We start from the raw sequence: 22,900 nt of genomic DNA on the forward strand, positions 1-22,900 counted from the left end.
ACAGACAATGCGAAATAGTACCTGCACAGTCTATTGTTTCTAGTACCCTCATAAGCTCACGCTTCGTGACTGAGAGAAGAATCCAAAAAGGATAGCTGCCCTTGAAAAGGGGGTACCAAGGGGTAACAGCACGTAAATTAATTGTAGATCAACAACATTCTAGACTGTGGTTATAGCACAGTCTAGTATATGTAGTCACAAAGCTTGAGTTTATGAGGGTACTACAAACAATAGACTGTGCAGGTACTATTTCGCATTGTCTGTAATGAGGCGATAATAGCGATCCTAGTGGTTAGCAACTATCTATGGATGCATATTTACTACGTATTTACTTTCGTAACTGACTAGACTGTGGTTATATAGCATAGCACAGCGAACTATAAAACGTCTTTGAGCACAGCCTACGGTTTCCGATCTGGATCTGGATCAATGCATTATGTGAAGTTTGAAATTTATTAAAGTACTACTGTATTCAGTGAGAAATATGGTTTCAATGACAGCCATATAATTACAAACCGACATTATAAAATAATTAAAATAGTTTCCAGACATATTCTACTGTACAGTGCATTGCCGTTATTCCATAACGAACAATTACTCTTTATGACATTCTTTGCTGTCAGTGAAATCGGCAGTCGATTGTAGGGGGATTGTACAGAACTACACATTCGCGCACGTCTGACAGGGACAACGTAGTGTGTTCATAAGCATATAAAAGGCCGTCAATTTTATAAAATGATTGGTTATACATATTGACAGTTGGTACGTTCATATACATAGGGGTATTTTGAAAAGTTGAGAAGATACGGTAGGTTTGAATATCTGCAAAATGTTCAAGAGGAAGTTAGCAGCTTTGGATTACCCTTCTTCTGATAACTTTAATGTAAATGGTAAGTTACTATTATGATAGCAATTGGAATTTAAGTACAGGTATGCATAAGAAATAAGTTTTGCCGGTATTTTTTTTGAGTTGCTTTTTAAGCAAATAATGAGTATAAAGCAGTTTAATGTATTATTTTAATTGGATCGTAAATAATGGATTTCAGATACCAAGGAATTCAGGAGTCTCGTATTATGGCTGGAAGATCAAAAGATTCGTCATTATAAAATAGAAGACCGTAAAGTCCTTCGAGACATCAATTCATCGGACTGGACGAAAGCTTTCAAGCAATATAGAGATGATTTAGCATGTCCTGTTCAAAGTGAGAAGTCAGCAGAATTATTAGAGTGGTTGCTCGCATTTGCCGTTCGACTTGAATATGCTGACAATGGTAATACTAACTTAATGTAAATAGCATGTGTCCCCGAAGTCAGTGGTTCCCAAACTTTTTGAAGACACGACCCACGTTTGGGCGAGACTTCTGTATGCGACCACCAGTAAGGAAATGGTAGGTTACTTAACCGCATTAAAAATGTAAGTTCCTGTAAAATTGAAAACAGCGATTATTTTACTCCAAATTAGTGGATACTACCCAAAGAACGGCTTAAACAGAAGAATATAGTGCAACAGTAACACGAAATATTACATCATTTCTAGTAGCCTAAATTGCTAATATTTTCGAACACTTAGGCCTAAACATTTTGAATAGTAGGCCTAGTTTGCAAGGTCAAGATGTTAACATAATAGCCAGAGATAAAATCGAAGGATTTATAAAGAAACTTGATTTCTGGGTGACATCTCTTGAATAAAGGGAACGTGATGCATTCCAGTGCATTAAAGAGCTCGTGAAAAATTTAACTACGTATGATGCGACGCATACCGAGTTTGTTTTTGCAAACGAACAATCATGAATACCCAGAGCTTCTAAAAGAAGCTCTTAAATTTCTGATAACATTTGCAAACTCGGATGAATATTACTTATGACCCAGCCATTATAGGAACGTGATCAAATACCTTGAAAATGCCTTGGATTTACTTATAGTATTGATTATTGGTATGATGTGATCAGTGGGAGAGCTGTAAGCCCACCCAACCCGTCCTAGGTACATACTTTATATACGAAAATCGTCGTGAGTGAATTAAGAATACGGGCATATTTCTTTAATGTAACAGTGGGTTTCATTGTCCCCAACATAATAATACTACACATCTAATCAAACCTCATAATACTATACACCTAATCAAATCTAACCTAACCTGTCACGCAATATACACCTAATCTAACCTGTAGTAACTTTCTTCACATTTAGTATAGGCTAATTTCGTTTGCATGTATTTCCGGCCCTGCTTGTTGTGTCTGTAGTGGAAGTGGACCGTAATTCGAGAAAGGAAATATGGCGACTTTCATAATAATTACATATAATTCGTTCAGTGTATATTTTGTGATATATTAAATGTGTTAATGTAATAATAATTATATACAGTATATACAGAGCTATTATTATCATAGGCCCCAGAAAAGACTGGCCGGCCGCGTCCTGTGTGTTTCCGCTGAGCGCATAACCATTTCTCCGGCGCTTCTTCAATATATAACAGTACTAATAATAAATGTTCAATAATTTAGACTTACCATGCTCACAGTCGTTGCTGAAAATAGCCCCCATTTGCCATCACACACAACTGACTTCTGATAAACGAATGAACAACACTCTGAAGTTACACATCTTTGATAGCTTGGATTTCTTCTCGTATATAGTCTTTTAGTTCATCTATAGAATGAGGATTTTTCCTATAAACCGTACCTTTTATTGTTCCGCATAAATAAAAGTCACAGGGTGTTATATCTGGGCTTCGTGGAGGCCACAAATTATTACTGATTAGTCTCGTACCGAAAATATGCTTCAATTCCCTCATTGACACAGCAGCTGTATGAGCAGTGACGGAATCTTGGAAATAAACTGACAATCGTTCTGCATATAATCTGCTTGATTTTTTTTTCTTCACTGAGCCTGTTTCTTTAAATCTTTTAGTGAGTCGTCTAATTGTTTTGGTAGAAGGCACACGTCTGTTAGGAAACTTTATTCGAAATTTTCGTCTTGTTTTCGCACACGACCTTCTGCCTTTTATGTATGCATTGTACATATAGCCTACACATGTTCACACAATGAGAATTTGTTGCTAGGCATTACCTAAATACACTATACTCACTAAACTTCATACACTAAAGTTGTACACTTGAAGAATTAAGAGTTTCATTACACGACTTCTAAGCCATATGGCTAATGGAGGTTGATTGTATGGGAGAAATAGTTAGCACGCTCCGGAAACCACGCAGGCCGGCTGCTCTTTTCTGGGACCTACGATAATTAGCTCTGTGTGTGTGTGTCTATATATATATATATAATAAAATAAGAATTAAAATATGTTGTGATAAAAGTATTGAAAATTGGTTTATAGCGCCACATTGGCAGTGATAAAAATATGCAATATTCGTTCACTGGCTGGTGGATACTCTATATTGACCCAAACTCGTATTTATGCAAAAGAAACTTTTCGTCTATGTTTGTCATCCAAAGATGAGAAATCTCATTGAACTTGAAAGTAATATCACTATGTGTGTACCAAATGAGCCCAGATTTGAGGTCTACTTTGTGAAAAACAAGCACATTCGTCGCATTAATAATATTATGGTATTTTTTTACTTAAGTGCATAACTAGCCTACTGAAATCTTTCTATTTTCATGTTATATGTTGTTTATGTTTCTGAACATACAATAACTGTATGTTAATAAAGTGTTTTTTGTTTCATTTTGTAAATCATCTCGCGACCCCCAGTTTGGGAACCACTGCCCTATGTCATTGTCATTAAATATATTTGTAATTCTGAAAATATGGCATTGGCATTTTTCGATGACCCACTGCACAGTGGGACGGATTGCGATTCTAGCCGGAACAAAATCTAATATTAATAAATTCCTTTCGAATCGTTGAAAATAGCAAGTTGAAGGTAAATTATCATGACATTTGATGAAATATTTGTATGAGAATTATTATTTTAGTATAGAATGCCTATTTGTTAAAAAAAAATCATACAGTAATAGAAATTGCATGCAACTAATGTGAATAAAAAATTAAAGTAAACAGAAATTATTTCACAGACTACTATGAAGAGAAAAGTAATATATGTAGTAAATTTTATGACTCATGTTTAGAAATCTGAAGCGTCTGTTGTATCTCCAGAAGTGTCGGACCCGCTAGCGCTACTGTCGTCCTCATCTTGGGGTTGCAGTTGAGCACTCGCGCTGGTACTTGTAGCAGTTTAATTACCTCAACTTACAGTCAAATTTATTCCCAATACTTTTCGATTGCAGCGATATTTTATACTTAATTAACTTATTATTCCCAGAACATGAATTTTACCAGCAATCGAAAAGTATTGGGAATAAATTTGAATAGGGAACAAAAAAAAGTTTCCTTCCCAGGCAGGACTCGAACCACGAAAGTCTTAGTTACCAGTCTATCGTGCTCTGGAGTGAACAAGGCTCTGAAATCAGCTACAAGGGTCAGTCCGGTTTTTTTTTGCCATTACTGTACATATAAATGGGCTGTATCATTGGTGTACTTCTCAAATGCCTCAATATACTGTATATTGAATATCCACATGAAATGGTGCATAACATTACAGAAAATCTGTGAATGAGGTCTTACTAATGCCCGTAATATTGGCTGTAATTTGTGGGTTTTCAAAAAACCGACGTGCAGTATTGTCATCATTTGATGTCCCAAGACCACCACGTTTCGGCTTGTCAATAAGGAACCCTAATTGAGAGAGAAATATAGAAATAATCTCCTCTTTTCTAGCTGCAAAAATATCTTCGTTGTTGCCTCTGACCCGCCAAGAACAATGTTTTTAAAGAAAATAATCCTTTTCGCGGTGGCACTGTATCCAACATCTGTTAGAATTACTTCCAATATTTTTCAAAATATTACGAATATACTTCTCACTATTAGAATCACATGTTTCAATACATAATTTGTTCAAAACATATCTATATAGTTCATCTAAGTCGCCACTTTTATTGGCAAGTATTGGAAATAGATCACGGCGCGAACTCACCGGTAGCAGTGAAAAAAAATTAACCACATGCAGAGCGGTCAGCAGGAGCAAATGAAACTAGGTTAGTCTTAAAGTGCACATTTAAACCTACATTCTGACATAATAATAAATGTGACTGTGTGACTCTGCTGTTATAAGCCAACGTTTACTTTGATAAACAGTTTTAAAAAATCGCATTTGCCGCCCTTAAGTGAACATGCCATTTGTAAAAATTCAACGTTATTATGGACATAAAATTTATGTAACAATTATCTACGAACCTTGTTCTTCATTTTCCATTTCAGAATCACAAAATGTTTCACTCCCAGATCACAGAAAACAAGCTTGCTTCTTACACTATTTCAGCGTTGCTGAGCAATAAAACTGGTTACGGAGGGGAATCCTCGTCAACATCATTGTGTGACGTCCGTATGTTTAGTGTCAAAGCTTCTTTCTTATAGATAAGCATTCTGTGATTCATTAGCAACAACTTGAGATAGGACACGCATAAAAATGAGAACCTGTGAAAATTTTTGTTCCGGCTAGAATTGCAATCCATCCCACTGTGCACTGGTTTGGTAAGTGATATTAATGCCTATTCTCTATACAGCATACCAGTACAGGTACTGGTACTAATCAACTAGAACCAGTTTCGATTTCCGACAAAAGAAAGATGTACAGTAGCATGCAAATTAATCCGAACATGACATATTTTTACATTTTCTGTCATTGTTGGCCTCACAGCTGCTCATACCGCTTTAATTGACATCTGTAGTACGTGTAATTCCATTGTTGAAGGTCTGTCATTATTTTTTTTATAATATGTGACATTTTGCCTGTCGTTTTGTACTTATAAGCATTTCAGTTGTGTTGAAGACTTAATACTGCAATCCTGTGTACATTCTGTCGTCTTCACAAATGGATACAACTCCACGAAAACGGTCTAAAATTATAACATTAGCAGAGCATTCTTCTATGACACAGAGGCAAATTGCTGCAGAATGTCACATCGGTTTGGCTACTGTTAATTCGATCATAAAACGATACAGGGAGACTGGATCCATCACACCCCAGAAAAAAGGAAACTGTGACCGGAAAAGGAAGACTTCACCTGCAGATGATCGTTTAATTGTCAGGAAAAGTAAATTAAATCCTTGACTAACTGCTGTCGACTTAACCCGCGAGTTAATGGCTACCACTGGGGCGAATATTCACTTCACAACAGTGCGGCATAGACTTTTGGAAGCTGGACGAAGGGCTCGTAAGCCTATTAAGAAGCAACTGCTAACCCCTGTTATGTGCAAAAAACGCTTAATGTGGGCAAAATTACATCAACACTGGATTGTGAATGACTGGAAGAATGTACTTTTTTCCGATGAGTCTCATTTCGAGGTCCACGGCCACCGTGTTTCTTACTTACGGAAAGGATTCGAAAAAGTAACAGCAGCTCATCTCCAACAAGCACCCAAATACCCCCTAAAGTAATGTTTTGGGGTTGTTTTACACATGAAGGGCCTGGAGCATTAATACCTATTAAGGGAATGATGAATTCTGACAAATATATTCACTTATTGGAAACCAGAATCGTACCCCAGCTGCAAAAATCATTTCCGGATGGCAGAGGTGTGTTCCAACAAGACCTGGCACCATGCCATACATCTCGAAAAACTACAGAATTCTTCAACAAGAAGAATATTCAGGTACTCCCCTGGCCAGGCAACTCACCCGACATCAACCCCATTGAGAACTTGTGGTCAATTTGCAAAAGAAGAATGCAAAAAATGGATTGTTCTACAAAGGAGAAGATGATTTCTGCCCTCATTGGTGTATGGTTTCGCGATGAAGAAATGAAGAATATTTGTGGGAAATTAGTGGAATCCATGCCAAATCGTCTCAGAGCTGTTATTAGGAACAAGGGAGGCCACATAGATTACTGAGGTATGTCTTAGGTCCTTTTTTTATCCCGTTTAAGTGTTTTTGCATATAAGTAATTACGTTGTTCGGATTAATTTGTTATGCTACTGTATTTTGTGGAGGTATACATGCTAATAAAAGTATAATGGGCCTATACAAGTCAAGGAATCGACAAACGCTTGAATAAATATTGGAAAAGAAGCAGTAGACCTACTCTGTAATTTAGTTGTGATGCGAAACACACAATGTTGTGACAGAAACAGATTGAAGAACTAGAAAATCTTGTTAGATATTTCTTCAGTAAGCCTATATATTTTACCACGAAAAAGCTTTCGATGTACCAGAAAAAAGCTTTCGATGATCAGCTAGAGTTAAATGAGGTTCCTTGACAGCACTTGCCATATTCGAAAGTAGATTTGTTATTTGTGTTTCTGAAGTTTGTGTAATCTTCAGATTAGTTTATCTATACAAGTCATGGTATTGACAAACACTTGAATAAATATTGGAAAAGAAGCAGTAGACCTACTTTGTAATTTAGTTGTGATGCAAAATACACAATGTTGTGACAGAAACAGATTGAAGAACTAGAAAATCTTGTTAGATATTTCTTCAGTAAGCCTATATATTTTACCACGAAAAAGCTTTCGATGAACCAGAAAAAAGCTTTCGATGATAGTAATCAGCTAGAGTTAAATGAGGTTCCTTGACAGCACTTGCCATATTCGAAAGTAGATTTGTTATTTGTGTTTCTGAAGTTTGTGTAATCTTCAGATTAGTTTATTCTTTGATAACAAATTTTTCTATTTCGTAAAATATGTTAGGCCTGCTGTATTTAGGCTATGTATATCACCGTCAGCAAAATTGGTTTAAATTTCTGTTTCAGATTCAACAGATAAACGTAGCCTATTAGGATATTTTTTTGTGGTTTTCCTTGCTGCATTTGCCTTCCTTGCGAGTAAATGTTTTCACAGAAATATGAGATTTTTAATTCCAACCATTTGTATGTCTCCTGTGGTTAAAAACATTCAGAAGCCTCTTATAATATAGGCTACAGCAATACTGAAATTTGATTGAAATTCTGTTATGGTTAAGATGCTGGGTACTTACATTTTACAGTATTGAAGGCATTTAAGGATTTTGCTATGACGACATTAGATAGTGCTTGATTTGTCGGGTCTATTTCATTTTTTCAAGACTTTAGTTAAGCACTGCATTACATAATATATTGTTCTGAAATAGGCCTACGTCTTTTCCAGAAAATGTTCGGAACAATATGGTCCCACAACCATATCACCTATGGTCTGTCCAAAACAACTTCCGACCTGACAAATGGCGCCTTTAGCATGTTACCATGGCAACCATTCAAATCAACCAATCACAAGAGATGCATAACCATGTAACGGGACGGTGTTGCCTTGTCTATGTTTACGAGTGAATACCAGGGCTTAGTGGTGAATACAGTGGCTGGAATGACTGAGTTGGCTGGTTAACGAGTGCTTTGTGTGAATTAAAAATATTATTTAGTTGTATTATTGTTTTAGTGTACCGATAATTATTGTGTTTAAAATATATTACACTATTATCTTCGTTGTCATTGGTGGAGTGTGTGTTTTCTAGTTTCTGCTAGAGTTTTTAAATAGATGACTTGTGCAATGTCGGAAGGAAAGGCAGGCGGAGAATAAAGAATATTGGACAAGGCGTCCCGTTAAAAGAGTCAAGCCCGAGAGATGGTGTGTTATGTAAGAGAGTATTTTTGACGGAGAAAAGATAATGGCGGGCCTTTTTAACCTTTGGCGCAAGTCGTAATGAGAACTGTTGCTTGTGTTAAAATTAATAAGCACTGTTACCAATATTTGAAAAGAAAAAGGCCGTGCAGATTTTTAATTATAAATATTTTTACAGTTTACAATTTTTTCAACGCCTTTCTAAGAATATTACATTGATGAATACCGACACTCATATAAGTAGAGGCTTCGTATTAAATTAAAACTGTTTTTTCAGTTTACAGTCCTTTCGACACTTTTCTAACGGTATTTACATTGAAGAATACCGGTACTACTACTACTAATTATTATTATTATATTATTATAGGCTAATAAAAATAATAATGTACACAAATTTTAATGCCTAGTGTTCAACAAATTGGTTAGAAATGTATGTGTTCATGTCAGCCATTCATTACTGCATTCTATCGGCAGCGCGCTCGCTTACACGAAACATGGGCAACATGACAACATTGCTCCCCCCTTCTCTATAAGCTGTCAAGTCGGAAGTAGTTTTGGTCAAGATATAGTATTCCACACCACCACATTATAACTTTTGGAGCACACAAGGGTTGTTAGCTTCATGCATTCATTTTGGGTTTTCTTTGGACCAGTATCGTGCATTTTGTGTATGAGTGTGCCCATCCAGAAACAATAAGCATTCGTCACTGAACAGAACATGGTGAAAGAAGAATTGATCATTATGCAAACGCTGTGTGATCCAGTTGCAGTGTGTTTGCATCTTGAGTGGATCCTCTTCTTGCATTGTGTGTAAATGTTGTGATTTGTACAAGTACCATGATCTGCCTCCTTCCCAAGCCTGCAATTCTTTATAACATAATCTCGTATGTCATCCTTTCACTTTCATAGACAGGCTGGTCATTTGTCCAAGAAATATCACATTTATCTGACTGTGCTCCCCTCTATCAAGAGCGAATAGCATTAAAGGCAACTGCTTAAGATTGGGAAATGCCTAATAAGAAAAAAGCAATAAATGTAAGACAGAAAGAATACCATGATGGAGATGAATGAACCTAATATTATTTCCCCCCCCCCCTTTCTTTTCATTTATCTCGTGTCCGGATAAACCCCATCATGGTGATACGAGGACGATTTGTAAAATAAAGAATGTTTAGTCATAAAAATATTTGTTTCTTAAAGAAACTGACTATACCTTAACCTATTTGCCAACATAGTTGCCTTGGACATTTAGACACTTGTACCTCAAGACCAGTTTAAGTATTCCCTCGTCATAAAAAAGTGGCTACTTATTTATTCACCCAGTCAATGACAGCACATTTTAAATCATTTTCGGTCAGTATGTCTTTCGGTCATTCAGATGATCAATCTGTTGGACATTGGTCGTTCAGTTGTTCAATCCGTAAGTGCGTCTTTTGTTAGCCAGTCTGTTGGTCTGTCAGCAGTCAGTCAGTCATTCTTACTGTTGCTCTTTTGGTCCATTGGATGATCAGACGGTCTGTCAATGGTCAGTCAGGCGGTCTGTCAATGGTCAGTCAGACGGTTGATCTGTCAGCCAGTCATTTGAGACATTCATTGCATTGAGTAGATCGTTTGTTTGGTTGGTTAATCTGTCAGTGAATCTTCCTGTTAGCCAATCTTTTGATCTGTGTTGGTCAGCAGTAATCTGTCGGTTAGTCATTTGGTTTGTGTTGGTCAATTGGATGATCAGACACACTGTTGGCTAGGTGATCAGTGTGTCATTCAGTCTGTCAGTATTCGATCATTTTGTCTTCAGCCTCAGACGGACAATCAGTGAGTAGATTGCTTGGTTAGTCCGTCATTTTATCTTTCTTTTAGCCAATCTTTTGGTCTGTCTGCAGTCTCTAGATTGGTCAATCAGTCATTCAGTCTGGTGACCAAATGAATAATTGAATGAATGTCTGACTGGCATACAGACCTTGTGACTGACCAACTAACTGACCTCTGGTAGATCTAAATAGTCCGACGAATAACTGATTGAACTTCGCAGTCTGTGCGATTATCAATATGCACGTTCATTAAAAAAATGCTAAACTCAAGAAATGAATGTTTTCGTGTTTACATGCCAACAATTGCGCTAGGCATTAAACGACATTTCATACAAGTTGAGAGGATACCTACACCCCCCAAGTTGTACACACAAGAAAATAAAATATTAGATAAAGTACATAAGTGAATATAAAATACAATGACATAGATGTTTGACAATTACAAGTTTCAGTATATTTTAGTGTTCTTACAATATTTTCAACTAATACTTAATTACATGAAGGAATGTTAGTTTGTATTATGAAGTCAGGGGGGAGCGACACAGTGCTTGTGTATGCTTAGAGTAGCAACTAGTGGTGAAGAAACCTTTATCTTCTGCTGTCAGTAGCTTTTTAATGTGCCAGTTGATATAAACAACAATAAAATGAAATACAAACACTTAATACAGATTTTCGAAATATAGATTACCGGTAAACATTTTCAATAATAAGAATTTTCACTATGTTCAAAGTCAATTAGTTGAACGTTAGTAAGATAGACAGTAGTGTCTTCTCCTTCACGAATGGTAAAGAGTGTGAGTAGAGGGGAAAAACCTATCAACCAAACTGAAATGGGGATTAGTGTCGTGCATTTCATGCTCTATGTTTGGTTCAAGTTTGTCGAACGTGACAAGAACCGAAGTCTGCTGCTTTGAAGAAGCGGATCTGTCTCGCTCGCTTGGTCTTGCTCCTTGTATGATCTGTACCCTTAAGTTCGCTGGCCTCTCCTACACTCCCCTCCCAACCCTTCATGCTTTTAGCTGAGTAAGGATTTTAGAACAAATCTTGTGAAGTTTTATTTAGTTGTAAGAACAGGTAATTTTTATTACAAAAAATATGATTGAACTTCGACAGAAATATACGTACATATAAGTAAATCACATTATGTTTTTAAAATACATTACAGTTCTTACTATACCAGTAAGCGAAAGAAAATAGCTATAATTACATTCTTCACATAATATTCAAATAAATCACAGTTGCTCGATAACAATATTTGTGTGACTATAGGGATGATAGAAGTATTACAGGCACTATCTTCGATTCAAGTTAGTCGAGTATGACGAAGTTCAACATTCGTCATGTTCCCTCTGCAGAAGGCCTGTCGTGTTTATTCCACTTTGTTATAAAATATTTGCTGTCCTCCACTCCTACCCCTTCATGTTTTAGCATAGACCTTGCGATTAGTTTTTCATATAAAATAAGACGAAGTTTGTAATGTCTTGGTTGCCTCTCTCTTGTTCGAACATTGCAGGACACTATTTTAAATCGCTTAAGGATTTGCACACTTGTCTTGTGATTAGTTCTTTTCATATGGAATAAGACGAAGTTTGCAATGTTGCGGTTTCCTCTCTCATGTTTGAACTCTGCACATACTAGTCTGTACTTTGAACATATGCATTTTCTAAATATATTTTGTTTGATTTATGTATACGTATATTTATGTGAATGTTTAGTCATATTACTAACAAGAAAAATTACCTGTACTCACTACTATGCCTAACTTCGCAAATATGTGCCTGATATCCTTATGCAGCGAAAGTGTAAAGACGCAGGGAGAGGAGGAACTAAGAAGAAAGGCACCGAACATATCGTGGGGTTTCTGCGAAAACCCTGTAACTCCAATTTTGCTGAAAATGGAGTTATTGTTATCTAAATATGTAAAATGTTATGCTCCATCGTCTGGGAAAACCCACTTACTCCTGTGAGGTATAGTTTTTCTCAGGTATATTCCTGGTGTCCTTTTTGAACTTAAGTCAAGAATTACAACTCCAAAACTTCAACTCCGTTTTTCTCAAAACTTAGAAAAATGGAGTTATAGGATTTTCACAGAAACCCCACGATATGTAAGGAAGGGAAAAGATTGAACAAACGCAAAGGTAGCTTCAGTTCTGCAAAAACTCTGCAAACATGAACATAAGGCCTCTTACTGGTTTTCAATGGATTCGGTTATTTTAGTTTACATGCTTCACTTCCATGTACTGTTGGGATGACTGTGGAGTAGGGCGAATTTCGTAGTACCTTGATATTCCCTCTCATGTTCGAACATTGCACGACACTACTAGGCACCATACTGAACACAGGTAATGCGAGACCAGCTGCAAGCAAACAGCTGTGAGTCAGTATTCGCAAACATTCTTTACTTCACAAATCACCATATTAGTAAAGTTCAACTGAAAGTTCCTTACTGAAGTTTTATGAATATAATGGTTGATTTATGTCTTGTTAGTTCACGGATCTTAAGAGTGATTACCAGCATACTCCTATTCTCACCTTCCTCATCTGTGCTTGAAAATGCCAAACTATAAAAGCATCATATTTTAAATACATTCACTGGTTGTTTATTTATTTAATAAACTTTTTGATAATTCTTTTATGGTTTGTTGCAGTGGACAAATACAAGAATCAAACATCAGACAAGGTGAAGAAGAATGAGTTGAATACTCCAAAAGTAGTCTCTGCAAATCCACTTGACAACTTAGACTGTAAGAAAAATGTTACTTATTCAAAATTAGTTTTTATTTATTTTCCGTGAAAATGAAATCGCAGTAAAAAAAAAAAAAACTGCAAAAATGAACTTCATAAGAAAATATTTTAAGTGTTTATTTACCAAACTTACCACCAGATAAAGTATACCTAGCAAAATATAATGGGATTCAGAATAATTAGTTACACATTCTAAATCAGTATGTTCAGATCTTCAGAAGAGAACAGCTTCATTTGTTTCTGAGTGTTCATAATAAGAAAAATTCGAGTATGTTGTATGAAAGTAATATTAATAATGTTATTATTTTTACAACAAGAAAATTACCAAATTTACACAAATTCTAGGAATAATAAACAATACATTAAAAGCTAAATTAGTACAAAAATCTACAAGAATAAAAATATATAATACACTAGCATTACCCTCCCTTTTATACGGAAGCGAGATTTGGTCATTAAAGAAAAAAGACATGAACAGAATCAAAGCAACGGAAATGAAATTTTTCAGGAGGACAGCAGGATATACTCTTTTAGACCGAAAAAGGAATGAAGAAATTTTAGAACAATTAGAAGTAGAGTCAGTAGAAGAAAAAATCAGCAGATACAAATTCAATTGGCTAGATCATTTAAGAAGAATGGAAAATTCAAGAATCCCAAAAATTATGATGCAATATAAACCTAGAGGACATCGTCGACCAGGAAGACCTTTAAGAAGACTGCTAGATGGGGCCGAAACAGGTCTACAGAGGCCTAATTCGTGAAGGATGATGATGATGATGATGATTATTTTTACAAACGTTGATGTACAATAGTATTGCAATCCAATCGAATTTCAGTACAGTAGAACCTCTATTATCCGTGGTAATGAAGGGGTTGGAGTAAATGGATAATCGAATCGAATAATCTACACCATAAAAGGTTAAGTATTCAATCCATTTTCGTAATTTCCCCCCTGGTCTTTTGTTTTAATGCTCTAGGTAGTGAATCAGAAATTCACTAATTTAAGTCTGGTTTTTAATGACCAAGGAAACTCCTTATGACTGCTGTCCGTGGAAAAAAAAGTAATAGTAGAGATCTCATATGTAGATTTACATACTTAATACACTTTATACTTGTTTTTTTTTTATTTTTTTTTTTTTTATTAAATTACGCACAGTTGTAATTCTGATCTTGTATTCTGATACGAGATGAACCACAGTTTCTCTTTTACCAAACCACTCAATTACTTGCACGTTTTTCTGTAGCACAAAACGTTTACTTTTGAAATCTGTGAAAGATATTTTGCATAGAAGTCAGACAGTATGACCACTCTAGACCAAATTGTGTCAGGGTAAAAGTTTGTAAAAAAAAACACACTATAGAAAAAATTCGTACTAATATAATGTAAGTTAATAGTACATTGAGATAAATCTTGTATTGTTACACTAGGGCCTACTTCGTATTTTTTTTCTGCAGCAAGAAAAGAAAAACCTGAAGACATCCACCAATCAGTTAATGGGGTGACGGATAATTGGAGTTCTATTATAGTGTTAAAGTATCCAAAGTACAGTTAATAATTTGGAATTTTACAGGGAAATTTATTCAAATGAAATACTGTATCTTACATAAGGAAGAACACACAGTACAAGACTAGGTTAAATGATCTTACCCATTACAAACACATGTCACATTGAATGGAATTAGGTCTACAAAATTGGTGCCAGAGGAAAGAAAAATTCTCAAAGCTTTTGTTGGTTTATCTTGTGACCATAGTATACATTATTCACCACCAGGGTGACATGAGAAGAAATGGCTGCCATTGAAGACGAGGAATTCTGTACTTATATTACAGCAATGACTCCTGCTGCAGTTGAAAGAGGACAATTCTGGTTTCATCTTCCAACTTTTACAGAGAAGAAGTCACCTCAGTGAGAGACTACCAAACAGGTGGATTGTGCTAGGTCCTGATGGTGATTCCATGTCCACCAGACCTGATGCCCTGTGACACACTTCTGTGAGGATTTATCTAAGATCAAGTCTATGCACCACCATCGCCATAATTGATCATACTATGTTGCAATGTGTCTGGCAGGAAGGACTCAAGATTGAACACCTGTGATGTACTGAAACAAAGCTTTGAGAATCTCTCTTTCCATTTTTGCCATGCCAGTTTTGTCCAGTTGAATTCAATTGAATGAAGTAACATGTTTATAATTGGGAAGATCATTTAGCGTAGCCCTGTTTTTTGTTTGATGAATTTCTGATGTGATTGTAGAAAACAGTATTTCATTGAGGTTGAGACTAAGTGTCGAAGTTAGAGTGGAAAAAGTCTTTACTGAAGATGGCAAATTATCAAATCTTGTAACTAGAGTACATGATGATCCATTTGTGAAACTTTGATTTGCAACTTTATATTGCTTTATGTAAATAAACTGGTTAACTTAAATAAGAGTTTATAAATAATTTAACAATTTACAAATAATTTATTTCAAAAGGTTGTATAGAACAGTGTAAATAATAACTTTAATTACAGGATCGGCAAGCCATGTGATATATGTGTTCCAAAAAACATGCTTGCTTTGCAATGTAAAAAAAAGTGAAAGTAAATGTTGCGAGAAGGGCTGGAGGGGAACAAGATGTATTAATGCAAACACGAAGAGTGAGGGTTTGCACATTTTCTTTTACAACCACGTACTCAGCAAACGCCAGACATTAATACTGACTGGTCCACTTTACTAGCACAACATGGAACAAAAATTAGTTACGTACATATGCCATTACTTTATTTCATGTTTGATTTCATAGTTGAGAGTGCGGACTTCAAGAAAGGAGTAAATGCTCTTGCACAGTTGCTGAGAGTCACAACCCATCCAGATCATCTCATTACCTTGAAGGCAGTGAGTAAAGTTGTGTGCCAGCGACTGTCAGCTGAAGCTCTAGAAAATCCAGGCACCATAATTGTCAAGGTCTGTATTTCTTTACTATTGTATATTAGTCCTGACAGCTCAGCGACACGAAAGAGGAGAAGTAATAGGATTAGTGGGGAGAGTTCCTGAGTAGAGATAGGGGCGAGTGGTCAGTAAAGGAATGCAGTACAGCTTAACTCTACTGGAAACACAATGCTATACCGCATTTGTAACATCTGATTGCTCTGACTGCAGGCAACAGACTAACCTGAACATCCCTTGGTATAACTTAATGGACTCGCCTGACCCAGACACACATTGCCGGTGACTGTCAGGACTAAATAATTGTACTGTAATATGAATCTGGAATGTAACAATGTTAAGATTTTAATCTTCATCTAGACTCATGTCCCTTGTTGTAGGATTGATTATGAAATAGCATCCTCCATCTGTCACAGTCCTCCCAGCTATTCTCTTCCATTACTTCTCGCCATGGTTTTCCTCTTTTATAAATGTCCCTCTTTATTTGGTCTTCCAATAAGTTTCTAAGAAATTTCATTTCTGTCATCTGAATTCTGCTCTGATCTTTTTTGTCATAGTCCGAGTTTCCACTGCATGTGCAAGATTGGTTTAAAATATGAATTATATATATGATTTTCTTGTACCTTTCAGATTATGTCTCTGTTCCATAGTAAACCTTCCATTTGTTGATATCATGTACCACTAATATAATTTCCAAATTGTCAGAGTAACACTGAATATTTCTTTTAATATCTATTCATAGATATTAAATATAAAATAGTACAACTATGTATTTAATTTTTTTTTTCTTCTATAGTGAAACATTTCTTTTTTCACAGGGAAAGCCCTTTCCATTTCAAGAGGCTGATCTCGGGTTTGATACTGGAGACTACATGTTAAATCAAGCTGCAAAGATTCTTCGCCTTCTTTACATTCACAATCTCAGAGATCTGCAGACCCGAATTAATGAAAGCATTGTAGCAGTACAAAGTGTGACAGCAAATCCTAAAACTGATACAAAACTTGGAAAGGTTGGCAAATAAAAAAATGAATAAAATTGTAAATGATACATATTGAATGTGATGAAATTGTAGATTATTTAATACATAAACAAAATTCCACATGCATTTCCGTATTTATTTCCCCATGAAGTGAATTTACAGTCATAGTACATTTCAGCAACAAACATTATGTTGTACTGGAGCTGTTTGTTAGATGACCTTCAGGAACAACCAGTCGAGCTATTCCGAAACCTGCAGCAACTGTAATAGAAACACATATAAAACTAGAATGAATAATTCAGCACAGTGTGAGATTTTATACGTTTAATTAATTTATTGTCTGCAAATAGAGTTCTAGATTGAGATTTAAAAAATAGTGCGAAATTCTCCTCTTACTCTTACAAACACACACCATTTATTAAACAATGAAACAACTAATGACATTGATCCATATGTTTGTTTGTAGTCATATTTAACATATTTGCTCCAACTAAATTAATGTTCATAGGTTAGATTGAATTATATTTCATTTTCTAATAAAGTTACAGCTTCAGTTAGTGCATAGCAACTGTTTCATTTAGTGTTCACATATTGTACATAAATTCGGATTATTCCCATAGTTTTGTTTCAACACCCGTTTTTTTTTTTAGGTGAATATATCTACATGGGTCATTCAGTAATTAGTGGAAACATTTGAATTAACAACAAAGAAAACATTTTTGAAACAGTCATATTGTTGCAATGCTCAGAAGTAATTTCCTCCAACATGAAGAACCCTCCTCCATACCTTAAGGTACGATCACACGTCGCTACTTTTGCAGCGCTGCAGTACAAAAAACTGCGCAACTCTTATACTGCGACGTGTGAACAACGGTGCAACCCGAAAAGTTGCGGCTGCCGAACCTGCTGCCGGCTACTTTTCCATGCTGTGCGCAACTTAAAAATAGCGACGTGTGAACAGGGTTCTCAGGGTTGCAGCCGCAGCATTTTTGATATTTTGTTGAAACTTTTGCTGCGATTGCAACCAGTGTTACCACCCAAATGTGCCAATGATACTTTTATTGCTTGGATATATTTTAATGTTAAATGTGATGAAAATAAATTATTTGTAACAGTTATTAAATACACAACACAGTCTGAGCATAATTGGTGACGATATAATTCATTTTTTTAATTTTCCATAGCGTAGTTCCAAACAGGAGGGTTGCCAACATTGATTACGTGAATATACTGTTGGTTATCATTTAAGTATATAGGCGTTTTTAAAAGCTTTATAGTAAAAATAATGTCAATTTCTGAATACTAGATATGATAGAAAAGCAAGTAATAGATAAGGAAGCTTTCGCATGAGTTTCTTAATAATGCGAACATAACCACAAAATGTATATTGAGAAGTCAATACGGAGATGGAAACCTGCAGCATGACTGCGGCTGCAAAAGTAGCGCCTTGCATGTGAACAGACTCGCAACCTCCAGTTGCAACTTTTGCAGCACTCGGGTTGCGCAGCACGAAAAGTAGCGTGCAGCGCGCTACTTTTGGCTTACGTGTTAACACGACATGCAACTTTTGCAGCTGCAGTATAAAAGTAGCGCTGCAAAAGTAGCAACGTGTGACTGTACCTTTAGGGACACGACGGATGCCATCCACAGCATCTTGTTGTACTAATCCTCGAACAGACTGCTCTACTGCTGCTATAATTGCCTGTCTGGTTCTAAAGTGAACTCCTCTAAGTGGTAATTTCATTTTCGCGAAAAGGTCTAAATCACATGGGCTCATATCTGGGGAGTATGGAGGATGCTCCAGAATTTCCCAGTTCCATCTGCGAAGTAATTTAACCACAGAGGCAGCTATGGAAAAGCGGGCACCATCATGTAGCACAATAGAATGAGAATTCAAGAGATTTGGACGTTTATGGCGCACAGCTAGTCGTAAATGGTGCTTCAGAAAGTAACTGTAATATGTGCCATTCACATGATTTCCCGCAGGAACTGAATGAGTGACAAGGACACCATCAAAATCATAAGCAACAATGAACATGACTTTAAGTGGATCCTGTTCTTGCCGATACAGTTTTGGCCATGGGAAATCATTGTGCCGCCACTTATTTGACTGTCTCTTCAATTATGGTTGGTAGTGTCGAATCCAGGTTTCATCTAAAGTTATGATATGTCGAAGGAAACACTTGCCTTCACATCCATAGCGTTCTAAGTGCACTCACTGTTTTCATTCTCTGCCACATGTTTTTATCTTTAAGATTGTGTGAAATCCACTGACCGCAGATATTCCTCCTTTTTATCTTCATAAGTATGTGAAGAATCGTACCAGCAGCAATTCCAACTTCTCTTGCTAGTTCAATACAAGTCCAACAACGGTGTTCTTCCAGCAGTGCTCTTACAGTGTTCACATGCACATCATCACTTGCTGATTGCGGTTTGCCAGCTCCACGGTTTTTTTTATGAATATCTTCTGTCCCGTTACGAAATGCATGTGTCCAGTTAGCCACTGTACGATATGGCGAAGTGTCTCTACGACACGCTTCCAGTAATGCTGTATTGTCGAGCATTCTTGCCTCTTGCTATATGAATTTTAATGAAACATCTTCGTATTTGCTGAACATTTTAGAGCACTACAGTCTACAAATATCTTATAAATGAGATTATTGTCTTCAAACTCACAGATAACACACATCAGATGCTCTTTGTTTTTCTCATTGTTATCGGCTTGCATCATTTACCTTTGATAGCGCCACATACAAACTATGTTGCCACTAATTATTATTGGATGACCCATGTATAAGTTCGGTCCAATACTAGAGTGTCATCCTAGAAAGCCAATCAAGCGAGTTTTGTCGTACCAATAATTTCTAAACTACACGACATATTCCAATGAAATAAATGGCCGTCGACCAAGGATCACCGTATCCACCAGGATCTTGTTGGTGTGGATGACGTCATCTAGTGATACGCGGATGGGGAATAATTTGCGCAAATTGGTGGGACGTGCGGCAGCGTAACTCGAGAATGCAAAGCGATAGAACGTTTGGAGTGGTGTCATGATTCGTAACGAACTAGGCTACAATCCCAATTGAATAACAATGAGTAGTAGACAAGTTAAAGTGGAAAAATTCGCGAGTGAAATTGTGAGAAGAGAAAGTTCACAATGTCGATGCATATGCAGGACAAATGCGAGTAGGCCTTACATCCAACTCATCCCGAGAAACGTATTCACTCATAAAACGAGTGTCTCTGGCTTTTTTTTATTTATTTTTTTTTTACATTCATCTTGTGAAGTACGAAAAATCAGGACATCCTGAGTAACCCTACACGATCCGTGAAAAACTGAGATTAGCGTGTAAATTAGTCTCAGTAGTAAAATAATGCTGATCATATTGATCACTTACATGTAGCAATTGTTAACATTCCAATTCTGTTGTATCCATGTGACCGATAGCCATGGTAACCTATGTACAAACTCACACCAATTACTGTGACACCACTAATAATTTTGCACGACAGACATTCTTTTTCACCGCTCATATTTGTTTATATTCTTTCGATAGGAAAATCAGGTCAGAAGTGTGTCAAATGCATACTCGAGAATGAAACATTTAGGTCATAAATTACACATCAATTATCAGTCAAATACGAGCACGACGAAATTGAAATTAGCCATGTCGAAAATATATCGAGTCAGTGTTGCCAACTCGATTCTTGAAAACAGGCCATACATCAGCATATGATCTAGGACACCAGTTCAGGAGTAGCTTACAGGTTGTAAACAGGGCTCCAGTCCAGAGTGACCCAATCTGCGACTTTTCGCCAAATTTGGCAATTCTACATAGCAACATTTCACATTTTTCTTTTAACGACAAACTATATAGCGACCTCTCATAATGATTATGGTACTTGATGTTAAGCTGGCAACACTGGCTACGATCAGCTCAGATGAGAGCAATGTCGCCATTTCAGCAGTTTTTCCGCTAGACTTAGCCTTTTCCATGCTAGTTTAGCTGGTAAAATGTATAACATTTACATTGATGATATCCCTGGTCATAATATATTGTGATCGGGGTGATATCACAGTCTACTATATACAGTCGCGAAGCTTGAAGTGATTTGTTGCTAATCTCGTGATAAAGCGCTCCAAGCGGTTAGCAACTAGAAACAATAGACTGTCCACGGTCGACTTTGGACTGTGACGTATTTCCATCGAGTGTTAGCTCGTTGCGTATTTCACATTGATGCTTGTGAAATGTTCGTTATTGGTTGTAATGAAAATGTTAATGGCTAAAATACAATAATTGAAATAATATTCTACTAGCAGTGGCGTGCGGATCCTATTGCATTAGGGTAGGCTCTTCATGTTTGCATGCTACATCGGTATACAACTTACAATATCTCGAACATATTGATAATTTGATATTTCATATAATTTTAGTGAGTTATGACATCAAACCAGAGCAGCAGCCAGAAGGAGGGTAAGAAAACAGAAACCTCCGGAAACTAATGATAAAATAAATTAGTAATTAAATAAATCATAACTTATTTCTTGAAGGTGAACTGCATTCTGCGTTCCTTTTTAGAAAACTCCTCAATAACATCGCTGTGGAATGTAGGGGATTTTCGGATTTCTTTCAGCTTTTTCTTCTCAAAGGACATCAAGGCTAGACTGCTCAATCTTTCTTGCCCTTGAGTTGATCTTTGAAATGATTTAATCCGCTTAAGGGCAGAAAATGACCTCTCAGGAGATGCAGATGTGCTTGGTATGGTCAAAACCAGAAGGGTGAATTTGTACAATTCGACAAATGCTGTGTGGAGTTGTTTTGATTTTAAATGTGTCACCAGTTCATGAGGGTATTTCCCACGAAACTCTTCCATTGAATATAGGACTGTCAATTCATTTTTTAGACGAACTATATCAAACACTGCACTGTGCTTTACATTCAGCGCATTCAGGGCGGAATTAGGAAAATTTAATTTATAAGACTGAAATTTGGTTGGATCAAGCAATGAAATAAATCCCAACTTAGGGAGATTTCCAAACCTATCTGTAATATGGTTTGTCACATTGTCTATTATTTCAAAAAATATTCTCCTGTATTTTATGACATCATTTTCCAGGCATTTTCTTTTTCGCGGCACTTCTTCACATTCGACTTCATTACAAACATCACGCCATAATGCATCAAATCTGTCTCTCTCATGTAGAACAATACGTTTTGTTTCATTAACCTTTTCTACACAATACAGAATATCCAAATGCTTCGTCTGAAGAATGTTGTACAGAATGTCAGTGTATGCATAGATCTTCGATAACACATTTAGAAGAAATTTGGTCTCAAACTCTGATAGGAAAGACAAATATCCACGCGCAAGAGCAACAGTTTCACTTTCCCAGTCTGATGAGTTGTTGAGTATATTTTTAAAAAAGTCCACCAGCAATTCACGGTCTTTAAATTATTATAACCCTCTTTGTTCCACACACTTTGTTCGTTACAAAATAATAAGCATGGCCAGCAAAATAATTTATTAAGATGACTGCATCCAGTTAGCCAATTAGTTTTCACATATTGGTTCACATTGAAATAACGTAAATATTCTGTACTCTTTTCTTTATGTAAAAACTTTAAGTTCGGAAGCGTCGGCACTGGTCTTCCCCCCACAATTACAATTTCAACTTTTTCGTTAAATGATCTACAACCGAAAGGCTTTTTAAAAATCTGTTCAATTATACAGTGATCTTCTGCCATATTACAACAATATCGTACTAGTTATACCTCACTTTGTTTAAATAAACTCTATAACACACTCACTTTACCACTAGAA

The 22,900-nt window shown here is 36.3% G+C and overlaps 1 protein-coding gene and 1 long non-coding RNA gene across 2 annotated transcripts; one reads left to right on the plus strand and one right to left on the minus strand.

Moving 5' to 3' along the window:
- The first annotated feature begins 384 nt into the window (after positions 1-384).
- Positions 385-17,200, plus strand: LOC138699732 (RNA transcription, translation and transport factor protein). Its single transcript, XM_069825835.1, has 5 exons — positions 385-890; positions 1,047-1,271; positions 13,071-13,166; positions 15,952-16,112; positions 16,913-17,200. The coding sequence occupies exons 1-5, from the start codon at positions 830-832 to the stop codon at positions 17,114-17,116; spliced, it is 747 nt and encodes a 248-aa protein (XP_069681936.1). The 5' UTR covers positions 385-829; the 3' UTR covers positions 17,117-17,200.
- Positions 17,190-20,986, minus strand: LOC138699733 (uncharacterized). The gene is made up of 2 exons (XR_011332066.1): positions 20,476-20,986; positions 17,190-17,335 (listed from the first exon to the last, which is right to left on the minus strand). It is a non-coding gene; the product is annotated as an uncharacterized lncRNA (long non-coding RNA).
- Positions 20,987-22,900: the final 1,914 nt, after the last annotated feature.

This window comes from Periplaneta americana, chromosome 5 (genome assembly GCF_040183065.1).
Source record: "Periplaneta americana isolate PAMFEO1 chromosome 5, P.americana_PAMFEO1_priV1, whole genome shotgun sequence".
NCBI lineage: Eukaryota > Metazoa > Arthropoda > Insecta > Blattodea > Blattidae > Periplaneta > Periplaneta americana.